This window comes from Perognathus longimembris, chromosome 24, assembly GCF_023159225.1.
Source record: "Perognathus longimembris pacificus isolate PPM17 chromosome 24, ASM2315922v1, whole genome shotgun sequence".
Classification (NCBI taxonomy): Eukaryota; Metazoa; Chordata; class Mammalia; order Rodentia; family Heteromyidae; genus Perognathus; species Perognathus longimembris.
In genome coordinates, this window is record NC_063184.1 from 28,488,082 (window position 1) to 28,503,229 (window position 15,148).

A 15,148-nucleotide genomic window follows, 5' to 3' on the forward strand; every position below is an offset into this window, starting at 1 on the left:
TTTGGGGGAAGGGCATCTCCGCAGGGCGTACCCTGTCCCCCAGGTCCCCCTGGTGAGATGTACACTGTCCCCACAGTTCCGAAACATCCAGACCCGACGGCCTTCCTGCGCCTCATGCTCTCTGCTAGCTGCACCGGTTTCCTTAACCACCCCATGCTTATGACCTCCAGAAACAGAGAAGGCCCCCCCATCTTTTGCCTCGTCATTACAGAGCCTTGCTACAGGCCGAGGTCGCACGGCTTCTCCTTGGGAAGATCTAGCTTCCATGAGGAACATCCTCAAAGCACCCCACCTCCCTCCTGGGTGCCAGTGCAGGGTGAACAACACCCACAACGCTTCTCCACAACGGGGCTGTTCAAGGCAGGGCCCAGTCCAGAGACTCCCTTCCCCCCCCGCCCCATCAGGGTCTCACAGTGCAGAGATAGTCAGTGTGGTTACTCTACTCTCCACGCCTCTTATCACGGGTGTCTTTCCCAATTGTCATCTCGAATTGCTTTGTGTCTTGAACATGATCTGTCTATCTTGTCTCTATTAGAAAGGAAGCGTCCCGATTGCATGACTTGATCGTATTCAACTGTACCCCACTGGGATTCCTTCAAAAGGCATTCAGTGCATACTTGCGGATCAAATCAATGAAGGGTTATTACACCAATAGGAGAAACTCCAGCACAACACAATGTCTACTGACTTTCTGTTTATTTGTGTGAACTAAAGGAGCTGAAATACCAGGCACCGATGGCTCCCGCCTCTAAGCCTAGCTACTCAGGAGGCTGAGGTCTACGGACTGCAGTTCAAAGCCAGCCCAGGCAGGAAAGTCGGTGAGACTCTTATCTCCAATTAACCACCAGCAAAGCAAAAGTGCCATGGTGGCTCAAAGTGGTAGAGCACGGGCCCTGAGTTTAAGCCCCCATGACCAACAAAAAACAGTGCTGAAATAGTATTTCTCGTGTCTCTCTCTCTAAAATTTTACAGCTTGATTGATTTAAGGGTTAGCTATACTTGAGAAAAGGGGCAGGTTTTTCCACTGAGTTATTAGATTTTACTTGCTTTTGAAAGATGGATGGGAAAGAATAGAGCCTAAGAAATGCCTGCTCCCATTACTGGACGTGGCAAACGTAAAGAGCATGTTCAAACCCAGCTAGGGAGGTGTGAAACCAAGCTAAATTTGCTAACGGACGACAATCCCGTTTCCAGAATCTGTGTATGGGGCCATATATAATATTCTCCTTTTCTACATCAAATCAAACCCTGAGTTTCTGGCAGCGGGTGTTAAGCAAATAATTATACAACTTTAGGAAAGCATCCTATTTCACCACTCTGGTCCAAGACACACAGAGTGAGTCAGACGTGTGGCCCGCCCTGCCCGGTGTGGTCCCTGGCACCGCAATCACAGGCCCCGAACCCCCCGCACACCAGATTGCTCCCACAGCACAGCGGAGAGAGAGGAGAGGAGGGAGGAAAGGCTTACTTGGTCAAGTGTTTCACCAAAATATCCAACATCTCTTTATTCTTCTCCGGCAGCTTGTGTACCAAGAAATGGATGGCATTCACTCGAGATTCCGGGCTGCCACTTTCTTTTCAAGAAAAAAGAAGAGAGGTGAAGATAGTTAATAAGGGATACATCTCTCCCCCAAACCAACCACTACAACAGCTCAGCTGCCGGGGAACTAAGAAGATCCGAAGCGTGTAACCATACTGTCACCGCTAACAGGAAAAAGAATTATGATCTCGTGCTCAGCATGACGAAACGTGCAATGCGGAGCTGCAGTCCTGCCTTCCCCCTTGCTCGTGGTGAGAATCGGGGGACTATGGCAGCCTCTCCTGGGGGCACGTACCCCGGAAGTTGGCACGCAGTTCACTGGCTGAAGCGTAGCCCCCAACAACTGCCCCACAGCAACAACAGACTGTGGTGTTAGGAGATGAACTACATCTGCCAGGAAGAGCATTTTATATTTATATGTGTGTGTATGTTTTTGTATATTATTTCTTGATTGCTTTGTACTAAAATGCTTGTTTTAACTCACATCCTGGTGCAATGCAAGTCTAGTTTCAATATTTTCAGACTTATTACTTACCGAGAAGCACAAGCTAGAGAAATAGTTTGCCACCCGCTAGAGATAGACTTCATTTCTCAAAATGGTGTTTTCGGCTTCGAAAAAAAGAAAAACAAAGCCAACACCTCCCCCTCTCCCACTAGCCCAACCCAACTCTTTGACATCACACCTATTTTGTTTCCAAGTTTCTTTTTGCTTTCTTCAAGAACAAAGAAAAGAAAAAATAAATCAGTAAGACTTTTTAAAGGAAAAATGATTCTCTTCTCAATTTTCTTTTATTCTGACATTCAGCTGAGCTTCCAATAATCACCAGGCCTTCCCAAATGGCTACAAATACTGCTGTAAGTCCTCTGAAAATGTTTCCTAAAGTAAGTGGTCATCAGTTGCTTATGTCTATGTACTTTCTATTTTAATTGACACTGGTTGAAAAAGAAACAAAAAGCCAAAGTTAAAAAAAAAAATCTATAGCCAGGGGCTCAAGCCTGTAATCCTAGCTACTCAGGAGGCTGGGATCTGAGGATCATGGTTCAACGCCAGCCCGGGCAGGTAAAAGTCCGTGAGACTCTTACCTCCAATTAACCACCAGAAAACCAGAAGTGGTGTTGTGGCTCAAAGTGGTAGAGTGCTTGCCTTGAGGTTGAAGAGCTCAGGGATGGTGCCCAGGCCCAGAGTTTAAGCCCCACGACAGGCCAAAGGTTAAAGTTCACACCATGTGGTCTCTTGGGTGGATGTCTGCCAGCCTTCTACAGGCGAACCTACCCTTTTGCTACATAAACCAAGTAAGCATTTCTATCTCAAAAGCCCAGAACAGTCTCTCACAAGATGGATGGATGGGTGGATAGTAAAATTTAACTCAAGCATAGCAGAGAAATTTCCATTAACTCTTGAATTCATGGAAGAAAACTCTGGTTGATGCTTCCAATGCATCAACCACAAACAGTAATTCCATAAGTTGATTTTTTTTTTCCCTAAAGTAAGGAACAAAATATTTTGCTTCATGTGATGACAACAAAGAAATGAGATTTGTAAATTTTTTTTTATCATGAACTTGCATGAATTCAGAAGTCCTCCATGGAAAGATACAGAAAATAAACTGGTAAGAGAAAACAGAGGGTGAGAACAACCTCACTCTCACAGAACAGCTGCGAACTACAGCATGAACGTGAAGAATCAACTCCTCATTCTGTCGTAGTGGGAGTGGATTCGATAAAGTTGGGCAATGCTTGTTGGGTTTAGCAGTCAGCTCAGCTAGCAGACATTTTAGGTAAGCTGGGCCCATGGTTAGTGGAAAATAACTGCTTAACCACAATCCCAATTCTCCAGTGGTATTCCAACCAGGAAACTAATTTTGGCCAACCAACTTCTGGAACTGCTTTGCTCAATTCTTACAAGTATGTATGCGAAATATTAGTAGATCTGCTCCTGTACTCTTTCCCAAGAGACAATCAGTACGGGGGGGGAAGGGGGTCGCAAGAGATGAATATAATAAAAGCCTCAGCTCTGCCCTGGAAACTCTGGGCCCCAAAATAAACTCATTTAGCACATGGACTTTTTCTCATTAAATAAGATTACTACAAGTCCTGTTCCAACCACAACAACGATCGCCAAATCCAGGCCAATAATTTCAGTAGCTGCATTATTCCTTCAGTATGGTCTTTGCCGTACACATCACCCTTAAGACGGCTTCAGCATCCCTACCAGGCCAGGAAACCAAGCAAGAGGTACGAGTCTAATACGTAACACTATCTTCCGCCTCTACTCAATTCTTTGTACCACACTGTTCAACTATACATTCAACACACTCTCCCAACCTCAGCCAACAGGACTCCTTAAAGGATCGGAAACCTCTTTGTTCGTAAAATATGCTAGAACAAAGTTTGGAACATGCTGCTGTCAGCGAGGGTCATGGCTCTAACTTGGGGTGATTTAAAACCTTACTCCATGATCACTAGGGTTCTCCAATTCTCACAGGTTTCAAGATGTGAGCTGCCACCTCCTCACCGTCTTCTCCTTTCTAAGTCAGAACAGCACGGAACAATTGCCCTCCAGCTAAGTTCTCTTCTCTTGCTTGCCCCCCCCAAAAAAATGCCACAGGGAAGTTCAGACCAACTAAGCAGTTGCTTGAGTTTAGACGAAGCACACTTTTCCCCCACCGTCCTTGATCATATACATTCTTGGTTCTCCTCTCTTTTTTGTTCGTCTCCCATGTGAAGATGAAACTGAAAGGGACCTCACTGTTGCCCTTTCTGAAAGCCTACTCTGCAAATACCCAGGGAAGCTGCATGCACCTCTTCATGCACTCCTACTAAAAACCCTTTAGACTGACTGCAGCAGAGACCTCACAAGCAAACAACACTGAAAGCCAGCCGCAGTGCAGGGTCCAGAGGGATTGCTCCAAGTTTTTCAACAGATTAAAACTATAAAATGCATCCAAGGGGGGGAAAGAAAAATAAAAAAAGGAATGAAAATAGGATTTAAGCTACTGTCTGCGCACCTGTGAAAACCACTACGGCAGAGTCTTGCCAGAGGAAGCTGGGATGCTGAATTTGAAATAAGGTCCTATCTATAATCTGCCTCGTTACTTAGCATGCCTCAACTCCAATTCCCCTCCCCACTAAATACCTAGCACCAGTATACATCAGAAGTAAATGGGCAAACAGCATGTGCTGAATGTAAAACGCGACCTATAAGATCATCGGAAACCAGAAATCCTCGAGGGTGACTCAGACAAAAATTCTAATCACAAATTAAAATTCCACCAACGACAGGTCTTTTCGTTTAACATTCTGTCACATATAATTCACTCTCCCATCAAATATGACTTGGGCTTCTGGCATCATCTCACCCAATTCCTTCTGTCTGTAATTTCCATCTAAATATCTTTCCAAGCGAGACCATTTCCCACCCACTCATCTCGCTAAATGTGCTAATCTCTCCAACCTCTCGCAAGTTAGCTGCTTTTGGTTTCCTGTAGCATTCTATTCACACCATTATATATGTTATAGTGTAATGAGAACCTTGTCTACCCACCCCCAAAACTTGATCCAGGGTTGTCTCCAGGATCAGGAATCCTGTAGGGCTCGGTGTACCAGTATCTACCCATAAGCAACACACAGTCGACAATCATTTGTGCTCACGAAAGCTTAAACATCTTGTCTCACTTTTTTATTTTCTTTAAAGGTGGAGGGACAGGGTGAGAACCACCTTCTAAAGCGACTTCCACTCATAACCCAGGCTGCAACAACCTGAAGTTAAATTTTTCACATCAGAGTTCAGAGTGTGCATGCCTTGCCCCTCACAAAACCATGTCTGTGCACATGTAACACTTACTGGCAGGAACGATGAAATCTCCATGTAGCTCATAGGTCATGAGAGGCTCTGGAAGACTCCTGGAGAAGAGAACAGCTCAGAATTACCAAACAAAGCCAAACAGTTCACCTCTGAGTTGATTTATTTGTTTTTTGTTTTTTTTTTTTTTGTAGAGGGGGTTAAGTTCCTTGGGCATTTCCGAGTGCAAAACATCCCCAGGGAATATCCCAAAGCCAAACATTCTATCTAATCAAATGTAAGCATGTCGTTTTGAAAATCATGTTTATAGGGGAAATAGTAAGCTCAAAAAAAGAACAAACAACCCTGGCCATAAAAGAAAGCAAATCAAAACAACATTGAGATTCTACCTCATCCTAGTAAGAATGGCCATTATCAAGAAAACTAATAACAACAGATACTGGTCAGACGGAATGTGGCCACTGTTGGTAGGAGTGTAAACTTGTTCAACCACTCTGGAAAGCATTGTGGAGGTTCCTCCAAAGGCTAAACATAGAAAGAACTCCCTTATGACGTAGAAACCCCACTTTAGGGCATTAACTCAAAGGATCACAAACAAAGCCGCACTAAAGCTACCAGCACAACCATGTTCACTGCAGTATTAGTTACTATAGCTAAAATACGGAACTAACCCTGGATGCCCCTCAGTAGATAAATGGATCAAGTAATTTGTAATATATGTATACACACATACACATACACACACACACACACACACACACACACACACACACAATGGAATTCTGTGCTTCTGTCAGAAAGAATGACATTGCCCCATTCCTAAGGAAATGGAAAGACTTGGGGGAAAAAATCATACTAAGTAAAGTGAGCCAGACCCAAAGAAACATAGACTCTATGGTGGTTTCCCTCATTGGTAATAATTAGTACATGTCTAGGATAGTCCTAGCAGATGATCACAATAGCTCAATAGCTGTGTACGTATGGTCACTTAAGATATAGCTAAACGAAATGAACTCCAGGTTATGGAAACAAGCAGTTTATCATTGTTGTTGTTATTTCTAATGCATTATGTGAGATTATTTCTTTTTTCTTTTATCTTCCCTATGGTTTGCCCTTGTCGTCACTGCATTTGATTTTGGTACCCTGGGTATGATATATATATACGTTTGTCTGAATCAGGGGAGCGAAGTGTAACATCAAAATGGTGAGACAAAGGGTAAAAGGCAAACCAATGCCACAGCAATACTTACAAGACAATATGCTATAAACCAACTATACAACTGGAGGGGAGGGGGATTGGGGAGGAAGGAGAGTGGGAGGAAAATGAGGGAGGAGGTAACAAGTTCGACAAGAAATGTACTCACTACTCTATGCATGTAACTGTAACCCCTCTGTACGTCACCTTGACAATAAAAATTTTAAAAAACAAAAAAGAATCAAATCTCCTTTTAAATGGCTCAATTAATAAAAGTATGATTCATCTTTATATGCATATGAGAAATATAAAATATCATTTTCCAGTTTATGCCTATTAATCAGTAAAAAACACAAAATTAAATGGATGTTAACTCAAAAAATACATACACAGGTGTTTAAATTTTTCTACAAAATGAATCGCACGAACAGTACTACAACAGGCGCTGGTGACTTCATATCGATAATCCTAGCTACTCAAGGAGGCCAAGATCCAGAGGGTCAAGGTTCAAAGCCAGGCAGACAGAAAAGTGTACACCATCTCTAAAGTACCCAGCAAAAAGCAGGAATGAAGGAGAGCACAAGTGGCAGAGAGCCAGCCAAACAAGCAAGCAAGCAAGCAAGGCCCTGAGTTCAATCCATGGTACTACCAAAAAAAAAAAAAGAGGTAATTTATCTTGTGATCAACAAAATACTACAGTTCACTCAACCTTATAACACTCACAATTTTTCAAAGCCATTATCTCCTAACATTGTAAATATTTTAAAAATACATAGACAAACTACAATCTGTACAACTATTCCTCAGGGCAACCTGGGCAAGATATTAAGAACTTCGGAAATGCTGACATCTTATAACCCAGAAATTCCCCTTTCCATGTTTAAAAGGAAAACCCAAAGCTTCTCAGGCACACATAAATAATAATTTAAACATATGTGAAAGCTAAAAATGCTGCCAACAATATGGAAGCTTATTTTATATTGATAAAAAGATCAACTCATCAAGAACAAATCAATCTAAATGTTCATTCATGGATCTAATAACAGAGCTTCAAAAATACACGATATGAAAACTGATAGAACTCAAGCAGTTCCATGGTTATAGTCAGAGATGTAAGTTTCTCGTACAGAGAAAACAGGAGGCCAAAAATGAGGTCATTTTGTTTAGATCTTCTGTCTCCTATCAACTGACTTCACCTGACAGGCATGTCATCCACCTAATCAACTCTCCCTCCAGATGCAGCGGAATACACAGCCCACTTCACACAACCAACCACTACGTTTCCAAGCTAAAGTATGGTCCGGGTCATAAAAGTTTACAACATTCAAGTTTCTGGGGTGCCAGTGGCTCATCCTTGTAATTCTACTTGGGAGGCTGAGATCAGAGGATCACAGTTCAAAGCCAGCCCAGGCAGAGAAATCCAAGAGATTCTTATCTCCAATTAACCAGCCCCCCCACCCCACCCCCAAAAAAACCAGAAGTTGAGGTATGGCTCCAGTGCTAGCCTTGAATGAAAAAGCTGAGCAAGAGCCCAGCCCGGAGCAAGCATCTGGCTCTGAATTCCAATGTCAGGACGACCAGATATAAATCATTTGACAGACCACAAAAGATGGAGAAGGAATGAACCACAGGAGCATGCTAAGACTGAGGTGAAGTCCTCATTATTTTCACAGGAAAAAAAAAATCTAAGCTTAAAAAAATGCACATACAGTGTATAATTCCATTTGTGCAAAACTATAGGAAAGACAAATTAATACATAACAGGAAGTAGTTGAATGGTTACACTATGGATAAGGTCCTGAGAAAGGATGGATGACCTTTATTTACAAGGACAGGAGGAAAAGAGGGGGACAGGAAGTGATAGACTGGTTTACTATCTTAATTACAGTCATGGTGTTACAAGACAGTGCGGTAGTACAGATAATATCTTTTACAAGTTTAGCAGAATGTATACTACAAGGACATGCAGCTGACTGCATGCCAATTATACTTCAATAAAGCTGTTTAGAGGGGCTGGGGATATAGCCTAGTGGCAAGAGTGCCTGCCTCGGATACACGAGGCCCTAGGTTCGATTCCCCAGCACCACATATACAGAAAACGGCCAGAAGCGGCGCTGTGGCTCAAGTGGCAGAGTGCTAGCCTTGAGTGGGAAGAAGCCAGGGACAGTGCTCAGGCCCTGAGTCCAAGGCCCAGGACTGGCCAAAAAAAAAAAAAAAAGCTGTTTAGAGAACAAAAGTAAATTGTAGAAAAGATCGATGTGGTATAGTTACTGCTTATATTCACAAACTATAAGTAATTGCTTTCTTAAAGGACTTCATATTTAGCTTTAATTTATAGTAAGTTGTATAAGTTTGCTGAATTGAAATACAAGGTATAATGTCTTAAGAGTCAAAGTTTTCTCCCCTTGTGAATAATGTTCTATTATCATATTAGTCAATGAATATATATATTTGTGGACGATGAAAGGGTTGATCAAGATGCGTTGTACTTACAAACTGGCGTTAAGTTGAAACCCCTTAGAACAACTACTGAAGGATAATTATAAGTTTTTTTAATTAAAAAAAAGTTGCAATCACCAATATTTGGAGACACAGTCCATACAGACAGCTTCCAATGCTGCTATCTATTTTCAGTCACAAAACAACAATCACAGACCAATTAACACTGAAAGCACAGCGAGCAATGAGCTGTTCTCTACATTCAAACTTTCTCCTCTCTTTTTCTCTACGTTCTGACTTTCTTTGGGGGGTTGGGAGGGGGAAAGGGAGCAAATTATATTACAGCCTAAATCAGGAGGAAGAATGACCAAAAGCTGGTATCAAAATATGGACACGCAGGTTGGCCAAGAAAGAAAATGGTCACGCATTTGCAGGAAACGTAGAGAGTGTGGGAAAGAGGAAGGAAAATAGAATGCCTGTGGCAAAACCAGAGAAAGAATTTCTTTCCCAATAAAAATGAATTTGTGTCTAAATATCGTCTACCAGCTACTTACATCATTGCCATATGTTTAGAGAGGCAATGCCCCATAAAAATAAATATTGTTAATGTTAGGGAAGCAGTAATAAAAATGACAAGTTCCCCACTCAAAATTTACTATAGTAAGCCGTTGCGTCTTGAAGCTTCCCACCCAACATTTTGTTAAGACACTTCTCTCAGCCACCCGTAGGGATCTGTTTGGAGATTAAATCATAATATTTGCCCAAACTGGCATTTCCTTCCCTGAAAACTCCCATTCCAATTTCCAAGCTTAAAAGAAGTTTCCTCCAGGTAGAATTCCATTTGCTAGAAACATCTCACAAGACATGTCACGAGTTGCTTCACAATGAGAAACGGTTGTGATAAAGAAATTGCCGGAAATAAAAATGATGGTCTATCTAAACAAGAAATCATTCACAAGGCTGACACTCACCCCAGGAAAAAAAAGCATAAGCCAAAAAAAAAGAAAAAACACCATCTGCCCCAACTCAACAGAAGAGAAAGGAGACGCCATATATAATTCTGTCCTGCACTGTTTCATTCTTTAAGACCCGGCCGTGTTTGCTCTCCGTTTCAGTCTGCTGTCTTGAGAACTATGTGCCTCCTCTACCTCGTTTCCCGTCCAGTGAAAAGCTGGTATTTGCAGTGGGAAGCATAGAAGAGCCAGTGCAGGGTAGGAAACACTGTCTGGCTTGGTGCTCTGGTCAATGGGCAGCGGTGCTGGAATTCCAGCCCTGATTGACCAGCTCCAAGACCTCAAGACCTGGAGCCAGCATGCTAGGTCATATTCTAGAATCATCTGCTATGGTGGCATCAGTGTGGGTGACAGGGATGCAGGAAAATGGAAACTGAAGATTTCTCCCACTTGTCCATCACCAGAAAAGTGTCAGATCCTAAATGCTGCATTTTTGGTCGCTAAAAAAATAACGTTGGGGGGGGGGAGGGGAACAGCAACCTATCTTTCCCATCTCCCAAGGCATCTGTGGCTTACGATAATAATTACTGGGTCACATTCAGGCAGAAGGTGTATATTGTGAGGACTGAAGTTAAGTTGTTATATAATCTCAAGCATCGCACCCTAGGTAATGTGTGCTTCAACAGAAGAGCGAGGCAGTAAGGAATTGGCTTCAGTGAGAATCAAAATGCACAAAATCTACCACTACTGGATTGGATTTTTACCCTTAGCTTTTCGTCAGTAGCTGAGTCATCTTGGCCAATACGTTTGCTTATCCCAGGTATGAGTTTGAAAACAGAAAAATGGATGAAAGGCCTCCTGCTAGAATAGTGAAATTCTCTGCTAGCCAAGTCAACATATTCAGTTCATTGTATTTTTATATTCTCCTTCCCGGTTTCCTTTATGGATTTACTACAGGCTTTCCCAACTTCGGTGTTACTACTGTCATTTTGGATTGAGTAATTCTTTAGGAAGAAGGGTGGGCTATCTTTGTATTGCCAGATCTAACAGCCCATCCCGGACTTCAAACCATCAAAATGGAGCAAGCTACCCCTTTAGCCATCTTGACAGCCAAAAATGCCCACCGACATTGCCAGATACCTCTGTTGGAAAAAAATCACCAAGTTGAGAACCATGGCTCTCCGTCTTCAGCAATGGGCTTATATTCTAACATATCCTATTGTTCTCCAGGAAGGTTACATTACAATTTTAAAGCAGGACTGATGAGACTCCTTTAAAACCACATCAAAACCCCAGTCACTAATCATAGATTTTAGCCTTCATTTTACCTCTTTGCCAACTAGGGTTGACAGTAATGCATACAATTTAAGTAATCACAGTCAAAAAGAGTGACTAAAAACATTTTCAAATAAAACACTCCAAATCAGATAATACACACCTGAGCTCATCAGCAAATTTGAAGGCAATGAGAAAGAAGGACAACCCAGTAACAGAAACTGCCGATAAGACATAATAGGCACAGGCCACCATGTAATCACTGAAGTAATTCAGTAATAGAAAACCTAAGCTAACAAGGACCACAGGTTGAACTATTCACAGACGAGAAGACTGTGTTAAATGACACCATGAGGATACAGTCGGCCTTATCTAAAACGTACAAACTTTTATTCTTAAAAAGGTTCTTTACTCTGTTCTTGAAGTGTGTGGTCAAGGCTTTTAAGAAGTGAAGAGATTTTTAAGATTTTTTTTTCTTTACTGTCAAAGTGAAGTACAGAGGGGTTACAGTTTCATATGTAAGGCAAGTATATTACTTATCCAACTTTTTATCTCCTCCCTCATTTTTCCCCCATCTACCCCCTCCTCAGGTCCCTCCCCACCATGAGTTGTACAAATTTGTTTTGTAAGTATTGCTTTTGCCATGGTTTGTCTTTCTATTGTTTGTCTCTCATTTGTGGTATTCCCTTTCCCTTCCCTAGTTCCAATACACGTCTATACAGTATCCGGGGGTACTAAGATCAGTTATAGTAATAGCAGGGTAAAGCCAAAGGAAGGGAATACGAGAGAACAAAAGGACAGTTTCACATGGTATGTTGAAATTAACGACAGCAATGATATACCACATATTTCCATAACACGGAGTGCATTTCACTTAGCATTATCTTATGCGTTCATATGGGCATAATAGCTATTGAGCTAGATGTGCTAATTATTCCCTATGAGGGAAACCATAGGGTTTATGTTTCTTTGGGTCTGGGTCACTTCACTTAGTATGATTTTTTTTCCAAGTCCTTCCATTTCCTTATGAATGGGGCAATGTCATTCTTTCTGATAAAGGCATAGAATTCCATTGTGTATATGTACCACATTTTCTCTTTCTCTTGCAAGGTGTATTAACTTCAGAATCTACATTGCTTATATAGATCACATATGTGTTGCTGTTTTAAGAGTAAAGAGTCTTGCAGTTCTGAAAAATCAATTGAGATATGTAATTCGTTGTATTTTGTGACCTGGAATATGATAAAAATGATAATGTGGAACAATTTTCTTTACAAATGTGAGAGCCCAGGAATAACATAGATAGGCTTAGTGAATGCAGAAAAAGACTGCTAATGTTATGATTCCTGTATGCTTTCCACTGTACCATAAAAATGTAAACATGTATGTACGTTCTTGCTTGACTTGTTCAAGAATGTATGGTGTGGGCTGGGGATATAGCCTAGTGGCAAGAGTGCCTGCCTCGGATACACGAGGCCCTAGGTTCGATTCCCCAGTACCACATATACAGAAAACGGCCAGAAGCGGCGCTGTGGCTCAAGTGGCAGAGTGCTAGCCTTGAGCGGGAAGAAGCCAGGGACAGTGCTCAGGCCCTGAGTCCAAGGCCCAGGACTGGCCAAAAAAAAAAAAAAAAGAATGTATGATAAATTACTCCTTAATAAACAAGAGCACATTTAAAAAGGGGGGTGGGGGCAACGAGGGGCAGGGAATGTGGCCTAGTGGTAGAGTGCCTGCCTAGCATGCATGAAGCCCTGGGTTCGATTCCTCAGCACCACAGATATAGAAAAAAGCCAGAAGTGGCGCTGTGGCTCAAGTGGCAGAGTGCTAGCCTTGAGCAAAAAAGAAGCCAGGGACAGTGCTCAAACCCTGAGTTCAAGCCCCAGGAATGGCAAAAAAAAAATTGAAAAAAGGAATCCAGGTTCCTAAAAGCGAGCGGTGGGAGGGGGAAGGCTGCACCGGTTAAGAGAGACCTATAAAAGCTATGAGCCGCATGAGATGCCCACAGAAAGACTTGCGAGAAAGGAAATGAACGTGCGCCGAGTACCGGCTGACACGCGGTTTGCCGGGCCTAGCAATCACAGTCCGGCTGTCCCGTCCTTCGTACGATCGATCGATCAGGCGTCTGCCAAGGCGGGATGACGCCATCCGGGAGCATCTTTTAGGCATAAAAAGCCCGCAGCGGATAGACTGAGCGAGGAATCCCCAGAGACGAGGACGCCGACCCCTGAGGCTCCGGGATGAAGGCCAACAAGTCCTCCTTACCCTCCTCTCTCTGCTCCTCCCAATGGCAATTTCTCGGAACCTAAGTCGACCGTAGCGTGTTTGCCGGAACCCAAGTCATTTTACCATGAGAAACTATCATGCCGGAACTGTGGACAGGGCTTCCACGCCCACGAGCCTCCCTCGGGCGGGTGACATCACACCCAGGGATTACTTTTCTATATCTTTTAATTGTCCTTTTCTCTCTCTCTCTCTCTCTTTTTTTTTTGTTTATAATTGCCCTTCCAACTTTTTATCACGGAACTCCTTTCTTTACTGGAAAAGGGACAATAACTCCTTAAAATGGTGAGCCTTGCACTAAACCCCAGTCCTGCGTATTTTCCATTAGAAACGTGAAGTGTTTTATTTATCTTAACTCATCGGGCAAACTTTTCGAATAGATTTATGTTTATGTTTTATAGGGCTTCATGTTCAACTCATGTAAACTAAAAAAAAAAAAAAACAACTTCACATCACTGTAAAACAAAAAGGATTCAATAAATTCCATAGTCTTTACCGTTATTGTTGTAATAGCAAATCCCTAGAAATGACATCTACTCCAATTCCGTTCTGTTCCTGTTTACTTAAAAACTTACATTTTGTCTATTGTTTACCTCACTTTCCGGAACATAAATACCTCAGTAAGTTTCCACTCCCTCCATCCCCCCTCCCCCCATCCTCCCCCACCCCAGTTTGTCAACTCCCTCCCTTCCTTTCCTTTCCCTTCCTTCAGCCCTCCCTCTCCCCTTCCCTTCCCTCACTCCCTCCCAATAATTGAACGTAGGGCCTCACGCTTTCTAGTGAGTGCTCTATCGTGTCTGAGTTGTGCCTCTTTCCTGATTCTCTTCAGGGTGGGATCTTATACTATCCCTGGGCTGACTGAGCCTCCTACTTGTGCTTCCGCGTGTCACTAGAAATGGCAGGTACCTGCCATTATGACTCCGTATAGCTGAGATAACAGGTTCACCCAGTCATTGGTTGAGATGGGATCTCATGAACTTTCCTGGCCAGGCTGACGTGAAAATGCGGCTCTCTGATGTCTGTCTCCCAAGTAGTCAGGATTACAGGTTTGCACTACTCTTCACAGACTATTTTCTCCTTTCCAAGAGCTTTACCTTAACTTATTGGGATTTTTGTACAGAGTGAACATCTGCTCTGTGTCAGAGATACAAGCAGGACTCTCCCCTCCTGGGGAAGGAGAGGCGCTTACCTCAAATACTGCTTCAGGGCACTTGTGATGGTCTTCACTTCCCAATCTATGGAATTCTCCAGGTCCAGCTCATTGCATGTTTTGACATCTAGTGAGCAAGCACAGAAGGAAAATGAATTACAACCTGGCATGTCCAAGGTCTTCCTCATCTGCAAACATAATCAACCAACAAAGAATTCTGGAATTTCCTAGGGGGGGGGAAAACAACAACATGATATGCACTTTCTTCACAATTACCTACGCCATGTTCTACACTTCAGGAAGTCGGTGGTAGAAATGAATGGAGAAGCATCCAAGCTCCAGGCTAGGAGCACATTCTCAACGGCTGTTCCAGCGGAGCCAGTACTACCCCCACCGCTGCTACGAGTACTCCTCAGCGCGTGGCATTTCCAGGTGGAGGAACAATGTGCCTCGACCCCAGTGTGTGACAAGGACCAAGAACCAGGGGCGCTGGTCAAGTGACCATCAGAATAGC

The 15,148-nt window shown here is 42.8% G+C and overlaps 1 protein-coding gene across 3 annotated transcripts in view; it reads right to left on the reverse strand.

Annotated features, from left to right (window-relative positions):
• Positions 1-15,148, reverse strand: part of Arhgap10 (Rho GTPase activating protein 10) — a 172,884-nt gene that overhangs the window by 46,717 nt on the left and 111,019 nt on the right. For all 3 annotated transcript variants that reach the window (XM_048333755.1, XM_048333754.1, XM_048333756.1), the window contains exons 15-17: positions 14,674-14,761; positions 5,385-5,443; positions 1,469-1,574 (exon numbers count right to left, since the gene is read on the reverse strand). In XM_048333755.1, coding sequence (XP_048189712.1) covers positions 1,469-1,574; positions 5,385-5,443; positions 14,674-14,761 — 253 coding nt within the window. The remainder of the gene's footprint in view (positions 1-1,468; positions 1,575-5,384; positions 5,444-14,673; positions 14,762-15,148) is intronic.